The 21,386-nt window shown below is 41.0% G+C and overlaps 1 protein-coding gene across 1 annotated transcript in view; it reads right to left on the reverse strand.

Moving 5' to 3' along the window:
• Nucleotides 1-21,386, reverse strand: part of mindy3 (MINDY lysine 48 deubiquitinase 3) — a 37,714-nt gene that overhangs the window by 15,303 nt on the left and 1,025 nt on the right. The window contains exons 2-11 of the mRNA XM_012862642.3: nt 19,477-19,784; nt 19,202-19,281; nt 19,014-19,074; nt 18,707-18,913; nt 18,512-18,563; nt 16,361-16,475; nt 16,048-16,121; nt 14,886-14,965; nt 14,607-14,677; nt 11,586-11,666 (exon numbers count right to left, since the gene is read on the reverse strand). Of these exons, the coding sequence (XP_012718096.2) occupies nt 11,586-11,666; nt 14,607-14,677; nt 14,886-14,965; nt 16,048-16,121; nt 16,361-16,475; nt 18,512-18,563; nt 18,707-18,913; nt 19,014-19,074; nt 19,202-19,281; nt 19,477-19,570 (915 nt within the window). The 5' untranslated portion in view covers nt 19,571-19,784. The remainder of the gene's footprint in view (nt 1-11,585; nt 11,667-14,606; nt 14,678-14,885; nt 14,966-16,047; nt 16,122-16,360; nt 16,476-18,511; nt 18,564-18,706; nt 18,914-19,013; nt 19,075-19,201; nt 19,282-19,476; nt 19,785-21,386) is intronic.

Consider the following 21,386-nt stretch of genomic DNA (forward strand, 5'->3'; position numbering starts at 1 on the left):
GTAATAAAGGTGCCTCAACAACTTCTCCTCCAATCTGGCTGTAGATTCTATAATCCACTTTCTGAGAACTTTATACTTTAAACTTAGAGCTTAACTTGTCGGATAGGAAAAACTTCTTAAGCTATATCCTAAACCTAAACATATATATTATTTTGAAACTTCACACTCAGATTTTGTTCAATACTTTTTTTAAGGCTGACAACAGAACAACCAGTGATGTATTTCTTTGTCCACATGTTTCCAGAAGAAAAAACTAAAAACACAAGGTGGGAAAAGAAGGAAACTACCATTTTATAAAGATGTAATTTCTTAATTTTTATTTACTTCAGCTCTCTCACACACCAACATGTGCAAAAATGGTGAATGAAAGCAGAGAGGGTCTGACTGTTTCTGCCTGAGTGTGGGAGGGCGAGTATTTATGACAACAAATCGCTGGACAAACACAAAATGTTTTGGGAGAACAATTGAACCCTGCTCATCTACTTTTAGCTGCCCTCTTTATTAAAGCTTGAGCCTCAGATCCACACAGCCTGCTTGCATTTCACAATCCACTTATTACTGTACTCGGGGCTTACTCAGCGACTGAGGGGTGTTGGGGGGGACACACATCAAGAAGGGATGACTCCCAGCTGCTGGCTCTTAAAATGTAAAGAAAAACAGTCCCACACCAGCGAATGTATGCTTACATACCTGACATGGGGCTTGATATGTTAGCATTACAGGCCCCATAAAGCGGACAGCACATTTATCATTAGCACAATATGTCTGTGTTTCACTTATGTTGGTGGACAATGGTTCACAAGAGCAGCAAATGTGATGACAAAGCTCTAGAGCGTCTAAAAAGAAACTAATGGGATTAAGTTTAATTACAGGACCCTTCAAACGTAATCATACCTTTAAACCAACATTTAGTTTTTTTACAACCACTAACTTAAATGTATTATGGCAAATTGAGCTATAAACCAAGACAAAGTATTCTTTTCTTAACCCCTAACCTATGCATTAAAGGGTTTTCATTTGTATTTCAACCCTTTTACTCTGCCGTCCTTAAAGAAAACCCACCCCAAGCTGTTCCCTTAACCTAATTAGTCATTGGAGTCCAATTTATTCTCAGATCCCCACATATATGGCCGTGATAGAAGAGCAGCAGGAAGAGGGCCACACTTCAAGGCAAGGTTTTTGGCCATGTTTTATAGGGAGCAGAGCAATCATGTGAAAGAAAGCGATTTGATCCGATAAGAGCGAAATTGAGCATTTGAACAAACAAGCTCAATGTTCTGTGTGGAGAAAAATCATTGTACATTGGCCTCAACAAACTTCCCCACAGAGAAGCATGGTGATGGGAAAAATTTCATAACGACCATCTAAACAACATTATTTGACTGAAAATGCTGCATCTGACTGTATCTGTTGTTTTGGCAAAGAGAAAAAAAAAAACAACAACTTAGTTTTATTTTCATAAAGACTTTATGAGAACATCTGAATGTCCTCCTGAGCTAGATGCAGGGAAATCCTGGAAGGCTTGTTAGAGGCTGCACAAGACATGAGACAGGGACAGAGAATCACCTTCTAGCAGACATAAATAAACAACGCCAGAGCTACCCTGGAATGGTTCAGATCGAAGGATCTGTGTGTTGTTATGGTCTATTCAAAGTCTAGACCTAAATCCAACAGGATTCTGTGTCAAACCTTAAAACTTGATGGTCACAGATGTTCTCTGTCCAAGTTGAATCTGCTTGAGCCACCTCATCAGGAAGAACAGCCAGATAAACCAGATTAGCAAAGCTGAAAGACAAACATCCCTGCTGCTCTAATTGAGGATTTTCATTTGTAAAGAATTTAGAAAACTACATCTGATTTTACTACACTTTACTGGAATACATTGTAATTTGTGGTTGTATGTGACAAAATGTGTAGAAGTATGGGGTATGAATACCTCTGCTATGCCTCTATGGCATATATCCTAACAAACAAAATAAGAGACTCCTCAAAGTGACGAGAGCTTAGATAACTTTATGCCCTAACAAAAAAGTCCCAATGATTTTCATGAAATATACTGTAGCACATATTCTAAGTCAGGAAGGGCAAAGTTTTTGTAAATAGTCTTGTTGATTTAAAATTACAACATGACAGTGACTTTATCTGAAGATAAGCTTTACCATGGGGTCACCATGGGACTGCTATGATGATGTCTTTAAAAAAAAACAACCATCCAAATAAGCATGTTGAAAGGAACTGTAACAATAGTGACTCATTGTTGCAGGAGATGTGCAGATAACCACAGCCACTAATAACGGCAGCAGAAATTACATGGCCGTGCGTCTCTGTGTGCGATGACACGTCTGCTCTCTCGTCTTTGATCTGTGTTTTATTAGAGGCCTCAGGAAGATGCTGCTGAGTTGGAAAACAAGTCACGGAGCTAACGCTCTCTGCAGGGAGGTTAGGAAGTGCGGGCCTGTCTGCTTCGGTGTTTCTTCTCTCTCCACCATGAGCATGTTTGTAAGAGACAGAATTTGAGCAACAAACACACCGCATCCCCTCATACCAAGTGTTTGCTTACACAGGGGAACTGGATTCTCCTCTGCTGTGAGCTCATGCATCACTCTAAGTGTGGCCAATAGAATCAAGGAGCACATTCCAAACTCTGCAGTTTGACCTTTTTTTGCACAAACCCCTTGACCTGCAGGACAACGCAACAATATGCCCCAAAGGAATACAGGATGAACCACATACACATACACACTTCCTGACTGATTAAAAAAATAAAAACAAACTATAACATGGGATTAAATGCTCTAATCAAACCAGTAAGCCTGATTTAAAAAAAAAAGACAGCATATTTATAAACTGATGTCAGTGTTTTAGAAGAAGTGAACGTATTTTTTTTGTCAAAATCCTACAAGTTTCCAAACTAAACTAGGCAGTTAAAGACCAAATTATAAAAGGAAAGAAACAAAATGGGCAAACGGATGAAAGAATTAATAGGTGCAAGCAGGGCCAGCGAACGGAGGAAAGGAGGGCATAGGCAAGCACTGAAAATGCCCTCTGTGTGTGCGCGTGTGAGAAGGCGGGTGGGGCGGGGTGTGTGGCAGTGTTGTAGTCAAGTCACTATGCCTCGAGTCCGAGTCCAGGTTCGAGTCACCAGTGTTCAAGTCCGAGTCAAGTCCAAGTCATTAAAAAAAAAATCCGAGTCGAGTCCGAGTCGAGTCCACTACTCATCCGAGTCGAGTCCGAGTCGAGTCACTATTGACGTGTGATGTATGACATGAAGCAGTAACATCCCATTGCACTAATAACTCTTTCGCTGTAGTTACCCTTGGTTTTACTCGATAAAACTACTGGTTTTTCCAAGTCTAAGACGTCTCCTATAATGGTTTTTAAATATTGTTGTTATGGAACGCGCAACAGCGACTCGAGGTACGCTGATAGGCCGCATATGAAGGATGTTAAAGCCGCAAGCGGCGTCGATCGGCCCTCGCAGCCAAGCGCACTCCGCCGCGGTGCCGGCCGGCGGGCGGTGTTCTCGCACCGCCGCGGCTCCGGCCGGCGGGCGGTGTTCGCGCACCTCCGCGGTGCCGGCCGGCGTTCGGGGTTCGCGCACCGCCGCGGCTCCGGCCGGCCGGCTGGGTTCGCGCACTGCCGGCCGGCCGGCTGGGTTCGCGCACTGCCGGCCGCCCGCCACCGCAGATGCTGTCACGCATTTTCCTCGCCCGTCCACCGGGCGATTCCCACAAACGCGTTCGGCAGCGTTCCCCCATTACTTACAACAAATCTGGAGCAGATCGGTCGATGCAGCGAGGAGATACAGCCGTTGGATAATGATAATGCATGGCCACCGGGCCGGACTAAATTGTTCGGCGGGCTGGAAAATTTATACCGATTCCTGGACGGTGACTACAAACAGAAAAAAAAAAAAACGGCCGCTGACGCTAAGAACGCCGAGCAGGAGAAAAACATCGACTTACCTTCCTATCAACTCGGCCCGTCTTTATAAGCCCTCGACACTCAATCCATCGTTTGAGCTGAACGTTGGTATGTTGTTCCACAGTTCTACCAGTAAAATGGGCGCCTGGACATTCTTTTGTGATAGTTTAACAGCTGTAAAGTCGGTCATATCGTTGTATATGTTGCATGTGTAATGGCTGGTTGCAACGTGCGCTCTCACACTGTTTGCCCAACCTTAGCGGCAAGGGGCGTTGCTCATGAGATGGTGATGTCACGTGCGCGGTACGACATTTAGATATTAAAATCATACACCAAATAATATTCTAATGACATATTAAAATTATAGCCTAATGATATTAAAAAAAGTCGAGTCTTTTTCTCAATCTCCGAGTCAGAATGATCTGAATGTAGGAGTCCGAGTCCAGGTTCGAGTCTCCAGTGTTCAAGTCCGAGTCAAGTCCAAGTCATTAAAAAAAAAATCCGAGTCGAGTCCGAGTCGAGTCCACTACTCATCCGAGTCGAGTCCGAGTCGAGTCACTATTGACGTGTGATGTATGACATGAAGCAGTAACATCCCATTGCACTAATAACTCTTTCGCTGTAGTTACCCTTGGTTTTACTCGATAAAACTACTGGTTTTTCCAAGTCTAAGACGTCTCCTATAATGGTTTTTAAATATTGTTGTTATGGAACGCGCAACAGCGACTCGAGGTACGCTGATAGGCCGCATATGAAGGATGTTAAAGCCGCAAGCGGCGTCGATCGGCCCTCGCAGCCAAGCGCACTCCGCCGCGGTGCCGGCCGGCGGGCGGTGTTCTCGCACCGCCGCGGCTCCGGCCGGCGGGCGGTGTTCGCGCACCTCCGCGGTGCCGGCCGGCGTTCGGGGTTCGCGCACCGCCGCGGCTCCGGCCGGCCGGCTGGGTTCGCGCACTGCCGGCCGGCCGGCTGGGTTCGCGCACTGCCGGCCGCCCGCCACCGCAGATGCTGTCACGCATTTTCCTCGCCCGTCCACCGGGCGATTCCCACAAACGCGTTCGGCAGCGTTCCCCCATTACTTACAACAAATCTGGAGCAGATCGGTCGATGCAGCGAGGAGATACAGCCGTTGGATAATGATAATGCATGGCCACCGGGCCGGACTAAATTGTTCGGCGGGCTGGAAAATTTATACCGATTCCTGGACGGTGACTACAAACAGAAAAAAAAAAAAACGGCCGCTGACGCTAAGAACGCCGAGCAGGAGAAAAACATCGACTTACCTTCCTATCAACTCGGCCCGTCTTTATAAGCCCTCGACACTCAATCCATCGTTTGAGCTGAACGTTGGTATGTTGTTCCACAGTTCTACCAGTAAAATGGGCGCCTGGACATTCTTTTGTGATAGTTTAACAGCTGTAAAGTCGGTCATATCGTTGTATATGTTGCATGTGTAATGGCTGGTTGCAACGTGCGCTCTCACACTGTTTGCCCAACCTTAGCGGCAAGGGGCGTTGCTCATGAGATGGTGATGTCACGTGCGCGGTACGACATTTAGATATTAAAATCATACACCAAATAATATTCTAATGACATATTAAAATTATAGCCTAATGATATTAAAAAAAGTCGAGTCTTTTTCTCAATCTCCGAGTCAGAATGATCTGAATGTAGGAGTCCGAGTCCAAGTTCGAGTCATCAGTGCTCAAGTCCAAGTCAAGTCACGAGTCTTTAAATTTAGCTAATGACTCGGACTCGAGTTCGAGTCTCGGACTCGAGTACTACAACACTGGTGTGTGGAAAAGGTGCAGTGAAATGTCTGGGTGTAATAAGTGCAGCTTTATCAGTACTGGAAACAGTATACTGAATAACTGATACTTAACCTGGTTGAATGGCATGACCAAGATGTATTTAATATTACTAGCCATATCAATTATACAGTTCACCACTCGAAAAACTGTACATCACCAGATGGCAAATATTATTGTCTGAACAGAACTGGCAGATGTCCAACCAAGTAATTCAGCCACAGGGAAAAAGACAAAACAAAACTCTGACATTTTGTGTGCTTTTGCCGTTTCTCGTGCCTTCTGTTGTCACCTGCTCTGTGCTCTCCTTTTTCTCAAAGCTCGGCTTACTGGAGGTGAGTTATTTGTGCTTTAGAGAGACAGCTTATGGCACTGTTGCATCCGTTTCTGGTTGTTGGTGGTGGTTGGATGAACGAAACAATAGAAGGAAGGCTGGATGGACGGCTACACAACTTTTAGACTATGGGATTGTTTGGAAGCATGAAGACAATACCACATATTTTCAGACTACATAGAATCTGTTCATTAGTAAACAGATGTAGACTTACGTGGAACAGATGTCCAGTGCTGTTCACTTTCTAAGTTATCTTCCTGTGCTATAATCTGGTTTGGTTTCCTGCATCAGGGTCTCCAAGATAAAGTAAAAAGACTCGACTGATAGTCATTTGACCCTTTCATCACTTGTGTCACTTTGTGGTATGTCTGCTGGGACAGGGTAAAACCTCCATGTCTCGTCACCAGCATTTTTTATGTGTTCTTCAAGCGGAGAAGATCTCTAACTCTAGTCTAGTTTCCTCTTTCACTTTGTCTCTTGTCCTTGTTACCGACCCTTTCCTGGGATAATTAGGCACTCCAGTTTTGTAGTATTTCCTCCCCCACTCACCCTACACTTTTTGTTCCTTTTTCCTTCCGCCCTTTCAGACTTTATCTCCACATCAAGGTAGCTACTTCAGGTAAGACAGGTAGGCATGGCCTTTTACTAGAATTACACTTTCTTTCCCCCCTGTTCTCCTAAAGAGCTATTGTGTGTGCTGAGAGGCTGTGAGTGGACATGGAGTATGTTTAAAGGTCTCAGTTTCAAAACAAAGCCCAGGTCTTGGACAATGTCTCCCGTCTTGTTCAGAGCAGGGAGAGATAGTGTCACTACATGACAGATTGAGGAGAAGGTCAACGTGCGGAAGCTTGTTATGTGACTACCATCATTGTGTGTTTTCATACAGTAGTTTTTTTTTTTTTGGTTCATCTCAACAAGCGTATATCCCAAGGGATCACAAGAAATCCCAAGAAACCATGGTAAAGCTCCTCTCCTACCACATAGCGAGAGTGTAGTTTCTACTGCAGGTTTGTGGGTATGTGCATGCGCCTCGAGTGTGACAGACAAGACAAAGCAGTGATTTATGACGCTGTCTTCGGTGACCAAAGTGCGTCTCCGTGAAAAGAGATGAGATACCGGAGAGTACTTGTATAACACACTGATGGGTCCTGTAACACCGATAAACACCCAAAGGGGAACGAAGAATAATGCAGCGCACACACACTTCAGATGACAGGCCTTTATCCCACTACAATGACCTTTGGTCCGACCTGTCAAAGGTTATTAATGACTGTTAATGTACACCGCTTTGTTGTTTTGTGTGTACATGTGGCCCGCACCCACTGATCAAATGAAACACAGGGAGCAATCCTGTTAAAAGACAAAGTAGGCCCTTAAATGTGCTTTTAAAATAGTTCACCTTTTTTAATTTTTTGTATACTTTATAGGTCAGCAGCATTTTTTTTGGGAATGGCACTTTGTACAAGCCTCTCCTTCACTCAATACAGTTTTTGTTAATGTTAAAAATAGCAAAAGTTTCAGAAAGCAAAACTGTGTTTTAAAGAATCTGTAAGAATCAGAATCTCTATTGTTATCATGTAACCATAAATAAATCTTTGGTGTGACACCGGCTCAGAGCTCACATATAATACATAGCTTCAGGTTGAGTGTCCCAAACAACAATTCATTCTGTCCAGGTTTGTCCCAATCTAAAATGATGGTTACCTCGCAAAAAGTTAATCATGCTCTTTCTGTGTCGCTGTTCCAACAATGCAGGGATGGAACAGCATAATTAAAATGCTTTGAGGAGTCACCCCTTGGTAAAATAGCACCCTGGTCGGTGAGCCATATCAACCATATTAAAAGCCTCCACTGCATGAAAAGGTGTATTAAGGATGCATTATTAAAAGCACAGCAATGCAAAATAAGCTATCATTTAGTTACAAATTTCAAATGCTTTATTCCAAATCATAAATTGATTCAAGTTAGTTGTTATATGTATAACAAAGACTGCTGGAATGTTTTCAGAAAAAATTAGCGAAAGTCCGGTTGCCTCCAATTTAAGCCTATTTGCAGTCGACAGTATACCAGTTCCTGTATTTTTTTAGTAAAATCTATATTTAGAAATAAATCTTGTGTAACATGTTAAAAATGTCATCTTTAAAAATGCGTTGATACCGAGATGCCTTTTCATCTTGAATTAAAGGGTGGCCAAGTACATCTGACTTCCAAATAACTTCACACTTTCTAGTTTTGGCATTTCAAAAAAACTTCAGTGTTTATGTCAACATAGTTTCAATGAATTCATCTGACCTACATTTACTGTTCCAGGCCACTGTTTTGCATTTTTCCAGGAGCCTTTAAAATACATCCTGTGTATGCAGACAGAGGTGGAAGCCTTAGAAGACAGAGCGCCATGGCGGCGGCTGCCCCTCCAAATAAATCATTGACCCAGAGCACAACTACTGTACACATAGGCACGCACACAACTCCCCGGAGAAGTTCAGATACAGCCTGTGAACCTCATCACTCAGTGAGGGTAGAGTAAAGAGTGATGAGAAATGTCACAGGAGGACCCCCCTCACCTAAAGCCCCTTTCCTGAGTGACCACTGCAGTGCTCTTTTTAAGTGCATCCTTCCTCTTAACTTCCTTTCCTCCTCTTTTCATCCCATGAGGGACCGATCAGGTAAAGACTAAGATTTGCAGTAGGACCCTTCAGTTCGGCAGAACCTTTCACTGAAAACTGGAATGGAAAGCAACTAAAAATGTAGAGTGGTACATTTCTCTTAAATATGACTCCCTGCATTTCCTTGATCTTTGTCTCCTTCCTGCATCTTGAAAACTTGTCCAAAAAAAGAAAAAAGAAAGATGATTACTATCCAACTTATAGTGACTGTGGCTCTTTCTGGTAGAGGGACAAACCTCAATATAGGAAACACAGTTTTAAAGGCAAGAAACACAAATGGCAAAATGCCTTTTGTGTAAGTAGATTAGATAAAAGCAACAATGCTATTAAGCAGATGGTTTAAAAGTCATAGTCACACAGCCAAAAGGATCATAACCAGGCATTATGTAGTTTTGTTTCACAAAGCATAAAAACATAAGCTTCAAATTAGTTCGGAACAAACTTCCCTCTAAAGTGTCAAACTTGTCTGCTTTAATAAAGTAGCTCTAACAGCTTTACTTTTGTCTTCAACACATCTTTAGCTTGTAAGTAGCCTGAGCAACATATTTTATTATGTTTCTATGTGCATGTTCGTGAACCTCAGTGAAACTTTGGAATCACATTGTTCAGAGCGCACCACCACACACACACACACACACACACACACACACACACACACACACACACACACACACACACCTAATGCTAATCAGGATTAAATTTCCTCTACTCTGCGATGTGGATGTATATATATACGAACATGTCACCAGCCCCGGGGAGTTGTGGGAATCAGTAACTCATTAGCGCATACATGATTGGTTCATCACAGAGCCAACATTTGATACACTGAGACTGCAGCGTGGAGCTTTATTCATGTAAAGGATATTTTAATCAATTTTATATTAAAGGGTGTGCTGTAATAATAGAGATGAGTTCCTAGACCCCTCGTTTTAATTCACTAGCTGTATATAGTTACAATCTCAATAATGAGACTGATAAGCGGGCTTACTTGAGTGCAAGATGAATGAGTTTGCACACACCTGCATAAGCAAACACACTTTGACAGCACACTCCTCAAGTTCCTCTCGAAGCTTGCAACATTGCCTCAGCTGTAATGTGAAATCCATAACTCTTGGCATAAACCGGTGCTCATATGAACGTTTTTGCCATGTTACAGCGTTTCTGGGACACTGAACAGAAAAGACCAGAATCAGTCTACATCTGGTGCCGATCCACTGTGGAGTCCAACCCAGGTTACCGAGAAGGTTCTACTTCAGCCGGAGTTTTGTGAACGAGGACATAGATCTCTCTGAGGTGAACAGCTGTGAAATCAGAACGACTCAGCTGCCTTGGCAAAGTTTGTTAAAGGCTGTAGACTTTTAACTCGGTAAGTCGATAATAACTTCACGTAAGTTATACAGTACAATTACTGCAACAGAATCATTGGTTACAGTTTCATTGCTGAAAACCACAGCATTTTCGCAACAGTAGTCTCTCTCTTTCTCTCCACTGCCCCTAGAAAACTGGAATTCAACAGATTAGCTTGCCATCGTGGCTGTATTTCATCTTTTTGATTACATTTACAAAGCGAAAAAATTAAATAGATCATGATATAGATGATGCATAAAATAAAATAAAAAAATCTGTCAAAAAGTCAAAAACTCTGTAATGCAAATGATATGCCACCAGGAGGCGATACCAACATCAACTACATCAACATTTTAAAGAAGAAGATTTTGAGCACAACCAAAGCTGTGCAAGGCCTAAGATTCTCCTACAACAGTTTGTATTTTATTTACCACCGTTTAGCTTCACAACTTTCTTTTTTATCAAAACATTGTCGAGAGAAAGTAGAACAGACGTCAGAAAAGAAAGAAACGACAAAAACTGCGTTACTTTTGTTGTGGCTTGTAGCATAACAAGCGATACTGAACATGCGGAAAGTCGGCCTCTAAGTCGCCATTTTTATTCATTTACAGATATCTACTGCGCGCACACACACGTTCTTTTTGCATCTTTAAGAAATCTGTATTTCGAAATTGTTTTACTAAATTCCGAGTTTATCTTCTGTTTATCTGTTTGCGTGTGACAGGAGGTGCGAAAACTGCAGAATATATTTTTTTGATTAAATATCCTTTTTAATGTGAACCTTACATTAACAGTAAGTTTATGATTTGGACCATATGATGGAAATACACACAGGAGTAAATTAGCAGGTTGGGGTGGGTGATGATGCTCAAGCTGAGCAAATCCAAGTTAAGGTGAAATGAATGTTGAATTCTAGGAAAGAAAAGACCTACATTCTTCTTTTGTTTACATCTCCTGTCATTTTCTTTTAAAGAATTGATTCCAATTATGTCACCATTGTGTCTGGTAATATAATTTGTCAGACATGAACGCAGAGTGTTTGGGAATAAGTGTTTCCAAAGAAAGTGCTACAACATAAATCTACATTGTTGTAATTACCCTGACAGCAAAGGTAAAACTTTTTACTGAAGTCAAACAGACTTTTACGCCATACATTATGACAAATGAACTGTTTAACCAAACACAGATGACTTAGTTTATGGGAAAGATAATATCTGTGAAGATGTGTACATGTCTGTTTGTTAAATTCAGCTTAGACAGATGCTTGAATGGCGACAATCCAACTAACAGCACCTGCCATATAAGACAATCTCCTTTGCTCATATTCGTTCCCCTCCATCTCTGAATCTCCTGTTTTTCACCACATTGATATCTGATCTGTACAAAATTAAATCTACTGAGCACATTCCTTATTGCAGTGTTTCCTAACCTGTCGAGAAGACCTGCTTGTGTTGCACAAAGTGTGTGTCGGTGTGTGAAGTGTGTGCTGGACGAGTGTACAAAACTTGCCTTTGTGAAAAATACAGAGAGATGCGTTTCACTGCCAAGAATCCAAATAGGGAACTTTGGAGATTTGAGGAATGCCCCGACCTGAAATAAACAGAGTGAAAGGAATGTATTACACAGGAGTGTCTATTTTTGGTAATTACCACCATCATTCAGCATTGGCTTCTAATCACACTTGTCATTTTCATTAATGTAACGAACTAATTGTCTGAACAGAAATGACATGCAGTAAAATAAACTCCCTGAACGGCATCTGGATTAAATTAAAACACAAATTCACCAAACAGATCTCTCCCCCCCCCCCCTCCCCTTTTTTTTTTTTTAAACTGAGCATTTATACATACACACTGTAAAGAAGTTCATTTGGTCAATTTTAAAACTGTCTCACTTCTCTAGACACACTGCTTAAAAAAAGAAAAAAAGAAAAAAGGAACACTTTGAAAACATCATTGGAAAAAAGCCCTGCTGGATCTCCGTCCTGATATGGAAAGATTAAAAAAAAACAAGAGGATGCCAAATCATTTGATGAAAATTAAAACCGTCAACCCGCAGAGGACGTAAAATGGAAGTCACGGAGAAAATTAAACAGAAACACTAATTCAGCGGGCTAGTCCAACTTGCTGAAGAGTCACTGGAGCAAATCAAAAATGGATCCCAGATACAAAGCAGGGCATCTCTGGTGGTGTTGGAACATGATGTTCCAAAGATGTTCTATTGAATTTAGGTGATGGGAGCGTGGAGGCCAGTCAATGGCATTAATTCCTTCTTCCTCCAGGGACTGCCTGCAAACTCTTGCCACATGAGGCCAGGCATTATCATACACTAGGAGGAAGCCAGGACCCACTGCAGCATCTATGGATTCAACAAAGGGTCTAAGGATTTCATCCTGAAACCTAATGGCAGTGAGGGTGCCGTCATCTATCCTGTACAGGTCTGTGTGTCCCTGCATGGAGATGCCCCCCCCCCCCCCCCAGACCGACATTCACCCACCAACAAAGCGATAGAGCCGAACAATGTTGCAGGCAGCATTACGTTCACCACAGCTTCATGCCTGTCGCATGAGCTCAGCATGAACCTGTTCTCATCTGTGAAAAGAACAGGGCGCCAGTGCAAAAACCTGTCAACTCTGGTGCTCTCTGGCAAATGCCAGAGCTCAACGGTGCCGGCCAGTGAGCACAGGGCCGACTAGAGGACATCGAGCACTCAGGCAACTCCCATGAAGCCTGTTTCTAATGGTTTGGGTCAGAAATGTTCACACCAGTGACTCGCTGGAGGTCACTTTGTAGGGCTCTGGCAGTACTCATTCTGTTCCTCCTCGCACAAAGGAGTAGATACCGGTTATGCCGATAGGTTAACAACCTTTGGCGGCCTTCTGTCCAGCTTCTCCAGAGTAACTGCAAAAGCAGTCAAAAGTAAACGAGGGGGAAAATGTAAGCGGCCTTCACCTGCTCAATCTCACCTGTTTTTGGGGTTGTCATTACTGCCCCTTTAATGTCCCTGTTGTTAATTTCATTAACATCAAAACAGCCGACACTGATTAACAACCCCTTCCACTACTGAGCTGACCAGATCAGTAGTTTAATTATTTAATAATAATTAAAGTGTTCCTTTAAAACATAGTCGCCGATTTCTCCAGAAGTTTCCCCAAGCCCCTTTATGAATAACTGCACATGTGTCAGACCAGCTAACCTTACTCTGCTGCTCTTTAGGGGTATTGCATGAAAAACAATCATCCCAAATCCACTTTGGTCTTATTTCTTTCTACTGAGGCCTTCCTCTTGTACGTGGTTTACTACTTGCGACTGCCAGCCATTTTCAAAGTATACGGTGAGAGCAGCGTAGGACCATAACTGTGAACAATCCCTGCCTTTCGGACCAAACGGCAGGGATTGGTCAGTTTTTATGGACCTGCAGCTTTCACAAAGATATAATTTCCTCCTTTTTCTGAATACATAATGTATTGACTACTGTCAGGATGGAAGGTCTATTTTGTCCAGTATAATAAAAAATGTTTCTGATCAGGATTACCAACTATAGCTTTTATTTTTTTGAGCAGAATGTTGACTTTTTAAGGTAGCTTGCTTTGTCTGTTGCATATCTCCTACGTCAACTGCTTTAGGGCTTATGTTACAACAATAAATCAAACTCGAGATCCACTATCATTTGAGATATTTTACTTATATTGTGTGTAATTTATATATACCTCAACACATAAGCTTATCATGAGGCTTTGCAAAGGTAATGCAATGATGCTGCCACCTTGTTTTCAGAAGAAGGTTGTGCATTCAGGATGATGTGCGGTTAGTGTTTTATCACAAAGGGCATTTTGGATGTTGCTAGGTTTCCCCTGTTAAAACTCGAGGGGCAACCCACCCTTCAAGGACCACCGCTGCTCCACCTAGAGCGCCAAGTTAACAATTAAAAAAAATTATTTTGTAAATAGCAGATCTCAACAGAAGTGATGAGGTTACCTCTTCTATATAAAACAGGTCTATGTATTGTCCTTTTGCATTGTCAATTCTGCCTTTACAGTTTTGTGCTTTGTATCACTTGAAACAAACTTCTGCGCCGACAGAGACACATGCGGGCGACCAGCTGAACACAAACTCCAGCCAGTAGATCCCAGATTGCGGCAGATTTTTTTTGGTCCTATTGCTAGGGGAAACACTAAGCACTGAAGGATTTTTGTCACAGGTAAACAGAAATAAAAGTGAGACAGCAGGGAGTGTCATTTTGATCAGTTTGATTCATTTCTAAATCTTTCAAAGTGTGGACTTTTCCTGTAGTTTGTTTCACTTGCTGGGAAATGTCCAAATCTCAGCGATAAAAGTAACAGGAAGCAAGTGAATATTTGCTTGTAAGCTTTTGTATTCAGCTCAGTTTATACAAACATGTCCATCTCGATCAAAGTGAACGGTTTCTTTAGAAATAAAACACAAGCTTTCAGCATAACTACCAAGGGTTTGACAGTTTGGTTCCACTTCTCGTTCATATTCTGCGAACTTGTGCTGCGTGTGTTTGTACCTTGCAGTAGCGCAGCGACTCCATAAGCGTAAGGAAGCCAACAGATGCTTGTTTATGAATTCCATGTAGCTCTACAACAAATTAAACAGAAACAAAAAGAGTGATAAAATCAGATGTAAGACTGAGACATTTCCTGTTAATGTGTGGAGCTCTGGGATTAAAACAGTGCTAACCCCCAAAAAATGATGGTTAAGTCTGCTGTTCTGATATGCGTGTGTCTACTTATTAGACCTAAGAATGTTAATGATGTTTTTTAGTCACTTAGGTGCCAAATCTTACTCATGCCAGAGCATTCCCTATCTCCATCCCACACATTAGAGACAGCATGGCCGGTTACAAGAAGGTTCACCAGGCTCTGACTGAAAGAGAAAAAAGGCAAAAGTGAAAATTTGCTTTGAACACGTAGACTTTGTCCAACGTTGTGAATGAAAGAGTCAAACCTGTTCTTCAGTGACATTAACTTTTTTGGGGGAAAACTTTGAACTTCTAACTGCTGATTATGTCAATGATGAGGCTGACATCCATAAACTGTGCTGGAGTGGATGTTTTACAAATCATAAAACATTTGAGATCCTATTTAAACTGATTTATGCAGCTGAGAGAAACAAAAGTTCCAGTAGAGACAGTAGTTAGGTTTCAGCCCAATTTTAGTCATTTTAACACAGGGATCATGGCCACTTGTTTCTGCACCGTGTTCTGCTGCCAATGTGCAGAAGCCCGCTGCATGCAGGAAGCGAGACCAGTAGGTTTGGAGGTACGGCAGGAAAAGGAATTTTTATTGTTATAGGACCATTCATACACAAGGCTTACACAACCAAAACGTGGTTTACAGGAAATTAAAGGCATTTAAAAAGAAAAAGGCAGCTTTGGTGGAAAAGAGCTCAATGAGGTAAACAGGGATGAGGATAAAACTGCTGCTAAATGCATTCTGTCACTTCTTACTTTGCTTTCTCAACATCTTACAGGAAGGAATAGCTGCAAAAACAGCAGAGATGCCTTTAATTTGCAACAAGATTTTAATAAAACACAAAATTCAACTTTGACTTCAAAAGAGGCTGCAATAAAAACGTAATCCAATTCAAACTCAGACTAATCTGGGAATAACAAAGCTGCTTTTATGAGAGTTCGATCAAAATGAAGTAGTTGTGTGATTACAGAGCAAAGCAATGTGTTGAAGGCCAGTTTGAAAATGCTGTGAAAAAGATTATATAATAAATATGCTAATTATAGTGCCATTTCATGACTGATACATATTATTTTAGAATTAATTTCATCAAAGAAGAGAAAACTACTAGCTCATGTTGGGATTGGCAATTTAGTTCAGAATATGTATGTAAACTATCCTTTTTTTAATCTTAGAAGTTTCCTATGGGTGAACTTGCACAACCCTCTAAACGGGTTATATCAGTAATTTTAAAAGCATAAAGATGGATTTGGATACCTTCCGTGACCATGAATAGGGTCTATGAGGGGCTCTGTTGGGTCCTGGATTTCATTTCTAATGTTCTCTATGCCCTGTAAAGAGAACATTTGTTGAACATTTAGAAATCTGTGCAACCTCCAGATAAAGTTTTACATTAAATATTTTTTGACTCAGTTTCAAAATATAAAACTTGTTTTATGCCTATTGCACACTTCACATAAATCTCTTTATAAATAATTAAAATAAAACACAAGCAGAAAACGTGTCAGTGTAAATCAGTATCTGAACTCCCAATGTATCTATCTCTCTGTGGTGTCTTTTCCCCCTTTACCTTAGTGAGAATGACGGAGTAAAGGAAAAGCAAAACCCCACAGCACCCCCTCCAGGACTGGTAGAGAGACAGCACCTCCTCTCTGAGATCAGACACTGACAGAACAGTCCGCTTGCTGCAGGACAAAGACAGAAAAGAAAAAAAAAAAAAAACAAGAGATATATACAGAATAATAAATGAAACAGCAACGAGACAAATCCATTAAGTTTCAGGCAGCAAAATCCCATCATGGATTGTGTTTGACAGTCCTTGACTATACAGTCTTATAAAAAAAGAAATAAATACAATGCAAGACAGGACAAAGAAAATGAGATTGCAAGGGATTAGAGCACCATCCTTCTTATCCTTTACCTCATTAAAAAAAGTGAAGCTGTTCGTCTTATTAAGCATGCACTTTGAGCAAGACTTGCTTTTTGCTGACTGTGGTTTTAGCTGTCAGTGCTCTATGTGATGAAATTTCAATATTGCTCATAGCAAACCCAACCCTGCATACATTTAATACGCTTGTGTATCTTTAACACACAATTTGTGTGTGAGACAAGCATTTTGTTTTCAAGGCAATCAATGCAAGTGGTGAGTTGGCAAAATGTAGAGTGAATTGGCAAGATCGATCTAAAAAAGCAAGACAGAGAAATTCACACCTCCTTATTCTGCTCACGCTGTCTTTTTAGAAAGAAAAAAAAAATGTGGCTATAGAAATAGTGCATTTAAGCCACTGCATTTAAGCCACCCTCCAGAATATCAACCACAAAAGTAAATTATATAAGGAAAATTATTTATGGTCCTACTGTTCTCCAATTTGCATTGTTCGTACTTATTTCTAGTGATGGGTACCGAATCCCATACTTTTATAGGTACCGACTGAAACCCGACGGTACTTCCAGGTAATGATTCACGTAAAATCAAACGGTACCATGTTTCGATACCTAAATGCATCACTGTGACAGTGAGGGAATAGAACAGGGGGCGATTTTCCATACCGAACACGAACACAGCATTGCACGCACAAGGGCGTGCTGATGTCAGTAGCCGCTGGTCCAGTCAACAAAGCATGGCTAATAGAAAGCGCTGTCTCAGCTTTTCAAAATGGCCAGCGTCGGGAATACCTCTAATCTGAGAAAGCACCTGGTCCCTGATGCCAATTTAGCAAATGTTGTGCTGTATTTAGCAACTTTTCAGACCAATCCAGAAAACTTTTTTTTCAAAAAGCGACCAGCAAAAAAAGTCTAGCGACTTTGTTGTTATTGGTGCCTTCCTGTGAAAGTAATCGTTCTGGAGTTATTCTCTAAGCACTACAAGCTTCTCCAAACAATGTCTCCCAGACAGAAGGTTGCCTCGTCCTGAAACTTATTACATTGCCTTAATTATTATTATTATTATCATTATTCAGGAAATGTATTAAAATTCATAAACTATTTAATAAGGTTCAGTTGTAGATCCAAACAAGTTCATTTATTTAGAAATAAATATGTTAAATTGAAACATTTAGAGATTTTATTAATAAACTAACATTTATTACCACATAAAACACATAAAAGTACTACAAATAGGTACCGTTAAGTACCGGTATCTATTCCCAGGTACCGGGTATCAGTACTGCATCGGTTCAAATGTGAAACGTACCCATCCCTACTCATTTAAACTTTATGTTCTCTCTCTTTTTTCTTTATAGTAGGTACACCTGGTCTGGTGTTCTGTTAGCTGTGACATCATTCAGGGGAGGCAGATCATTTGCTATTACCATGTAACATAGAAAGGATTCCTGGATCAATGTGTGCTTCTGTGCTTTTTGTGTCTCTGTCTTCTCAAACCCCCAGCCGGTCGAGGCAGATGACCGTTCACACTGAGCCTGGTTCTGCTGGAGGTTTTCCTCTCCACTGTCGCTTCATGCATGCTCCCTATGAGGGATTGCTGAAAGCCATCGACAATGCAGACGACTGTCCGCTGTGGCTCTACGCTCTTTCATGAGGAGTGAATGCTGCTTGTCAAGACTTGACGCAATCTGCTGGGTTTCCTTAGATAGGAAACTTTTTGTCTGGATGTTTTGATTGAATTTGACTTTGTAAAGTGTCTTGTTGTGAATTACCACTATATAAATAAAATTGAATTGAAGACGTTATTTGACAAAATAATTCAATATTTTTCACTTACTGTAGAACACTGTGAAATTGCTCAAAGCCAAGGTCCTCAGCAGCCAAAGCAGCTAGACACAAGAAAACACACAATCACAAAACCATCACAGCAAAACGTCACAGTTAGTCTGTTAAACTTCATTAATCTGCAGTTAGTTGTGCAGACAAAGATGCATGAGTGAGATGAATGAGTGGGCAAAGACACAAGACTAACTTGGTTGCGGATCCTGTGGCGTCTGGCTGCTCTCTGGTTTTGGCACGGCCTGTGTTTGAGGCTGGGTCTGGGTCTTAGATAGCGTGCTGGTGTGCGGGCTCTGCCCCTTGGCCCAGGTCACCAGACAGAACCCTGTGGAGGCGCTGGCACAGGCAGACTCAAGGATTTCACTCAGTGTTGAACACAGGGCCGTCTTCTGCTCCTCTTCTAATAAAGACAGACATGAAAACCTCCATTATTTTGGTCAGAAAAAACACAAAGATAACAGCAAAACCAACTATAATTTTTTTTTTTTAAGGGAAGGTACCTGACATTTGTCTCCAGTTGGAACTTTCTCTGTTAAAAAGAATGTTCTTTAAGAGGAAAGCCTGTAGAGAAACACAAACTCAGTTTGCAGCAACTGATATGCTAGCTAAATATCATGTGAGGCACTGATCAAATATTTGAGGTTTTCATTTTGTTTTGACACTGAATTGAATAATATTTAGGCCTTACCTGGACAGGTGCAATCACAGCACATGGTCCTCCTTCAAACTGCTTCAGAGCCGTTTGCTCATGCTCACTGAAAACAAACCCTGAGGAAAAAAAAGCCTATAATTACTGATCCTGTACCCATATTAATGCACAGACCTGGGAACATATGTAAAAGCAAATTAAAGAGGAACACAATGGTTATATAAACCCTGGATTATCTAGCACACCAGAAAAACTAGGAAACACTTGAAAACACTGAGATTAACTCACTGTGGGTAAAAGAACAAAAGTCCTACCTTGAGACCATCTTCGGAAGATAGAAGTGGAAACTCCTCCCCCTGATGGTTTCCCCCAAACCAAATCGACCACCTCCTTATTAAACTCTGACATGATTGGTTTCAAATCCTTAGTCACGCCCTCTTCAGCCCAACCTTCATGCAGGGACGAGAGGTTGTCCGTTCTTAATGCCGTCTCTTCCTAATGGAAACTGTGCACTTCTTAGGGCAGCCAGAACCCGTAGCATTGGCCACAAGCTCCCTCTGTGGTCCAACTCGGTCTCAGTTTAGGGACTGGCAGCAAAGTGGAGCGTCGGTATGACATCAATCTACCAAGCAACAGAAGACAAATCCATAGTTTTTATTTTGTAACAGAAGAACTTAGCTTCACTGCAGTTAGATATTCACAAATTAATATTCCCACAGGGGTGTTAAATCAACTACTCCCTCGTTTTACCCAAACTCAGCTAGACAGAAACCTAAAGCAGTGGTTCTCAAACTCCAGTTCTCAAGGGCCCGGTGTCCTGCAACTTTTAGGCCTAGTCCACATGTATCCGAATATCTGGGAAACAAAAAACGGTTTTAAACGCTGGCCTTTCATCAACACAAAAACTCCAGTGTACAGCACTAAAAACGATTAATTCTAAAAACTCCGCCAATGAGGAGATTTCTAAAAAACTCGGGTTATGAGGCTGCGAGTGTGCATGAGAAAAAGGCCTTTTGAGTCCAGCACATCAAAAGTCCTGCGCCGCTGACGTCACATGTGCGACCATTGTTGGAAACCAGGAAACTCTGCTGCGGCACAAATTAATGCATAAATATGTTTATCAGCTACGACTCAGTCGGCTGATAAATATGTGATGAAACAACAAACCAGTGGCCCCCCTGAGCATCATACAGGTTAGGGTGGAGCCTGACTGAAGCTTACAATTGGAGGAGAAATAAGTAGGAACCCATAGAAACCTACCCTGCTGCTGTAATTGAACACTAAAGAAAAGATTTTACCAGAAAGGCAGAAGTTGTCTAGTGCTGCTGCTGAATATATTTGTCTGAACCAGATCTTTGCTTACACAAAATATGTTTTGCATGCGCCAGATCCATGTTTGTATCTAAACACAATTTACTTTAGTTACGGAAGATTTTGTTTTTCAGTCGGTAGTAAAAATGTCTTTGCATCAACAGCAAATTGACAGGCAAATGGAAGCACACAGTGGCACATTACACATAAGCAATTATAATAAAATTTAATAATTGCATGAGTGAATCACTCTATAGTGGATGTTAAAACATATACTGTTATCTTGTCTACTGTTTTGCATAACAAGGAATGACACACACATTATATATATATATATATATATATATATATATATATATATATATATATATATATATATATATATATATATATATATATATATATATATATATATATATATATATATATATATATACACACACACACATTTTTTTATGTATCTGTCTCGACTTTGAAATTTCAGTATTGTGAAAAGCTAGCAGGCAGTGCTGCAAGGCTTCCTGATGATAATGTAAACATACAAAGTCCCCATTATTCTGATTTTGTCCATTGTTGTAAATTACATATAGACCAATCCAAGTGTTGAAAATTCAGGCAGACAAAACAGCTTTTGGATCTTTCATTTAATTAACCTAAAGATCAGCAGATCTTTTTTTTTTAAACATCTTACGCATTATGTGGCTAATTTGATATGAAAGAAGAGCTTACTCACTCTGCTCAAAATCCGGATTCCGTAAAAACAGAAGTAATTCCCCTTAACATAACATTTTATTTTGAAAAGCTATAGAAACTAAATGCAGTTTTTTAAAGACAATGTTTTCCACTGTTTTGAATTGGGAAAATATTACATCCTACAAGAACAAATGCAACATATGGCCTGAATAAAAGGATT

This window comes from Fundulus heteroclitus, chromosome 3 (assembly GCF_011125445.2).
Source record: "Fundulus heteroclitus isolate FHET01 chromosome 3, MU-UCD_Fhet_4.1, whole genome shotgun sequence".
NCBI classification, from domain to species: Eukaryota; Metazoa; Chordata; class Actinopteri; order Cyprinodontiformes; family Fundulidae; genus Fundulus; species Fundulus heteroclitus.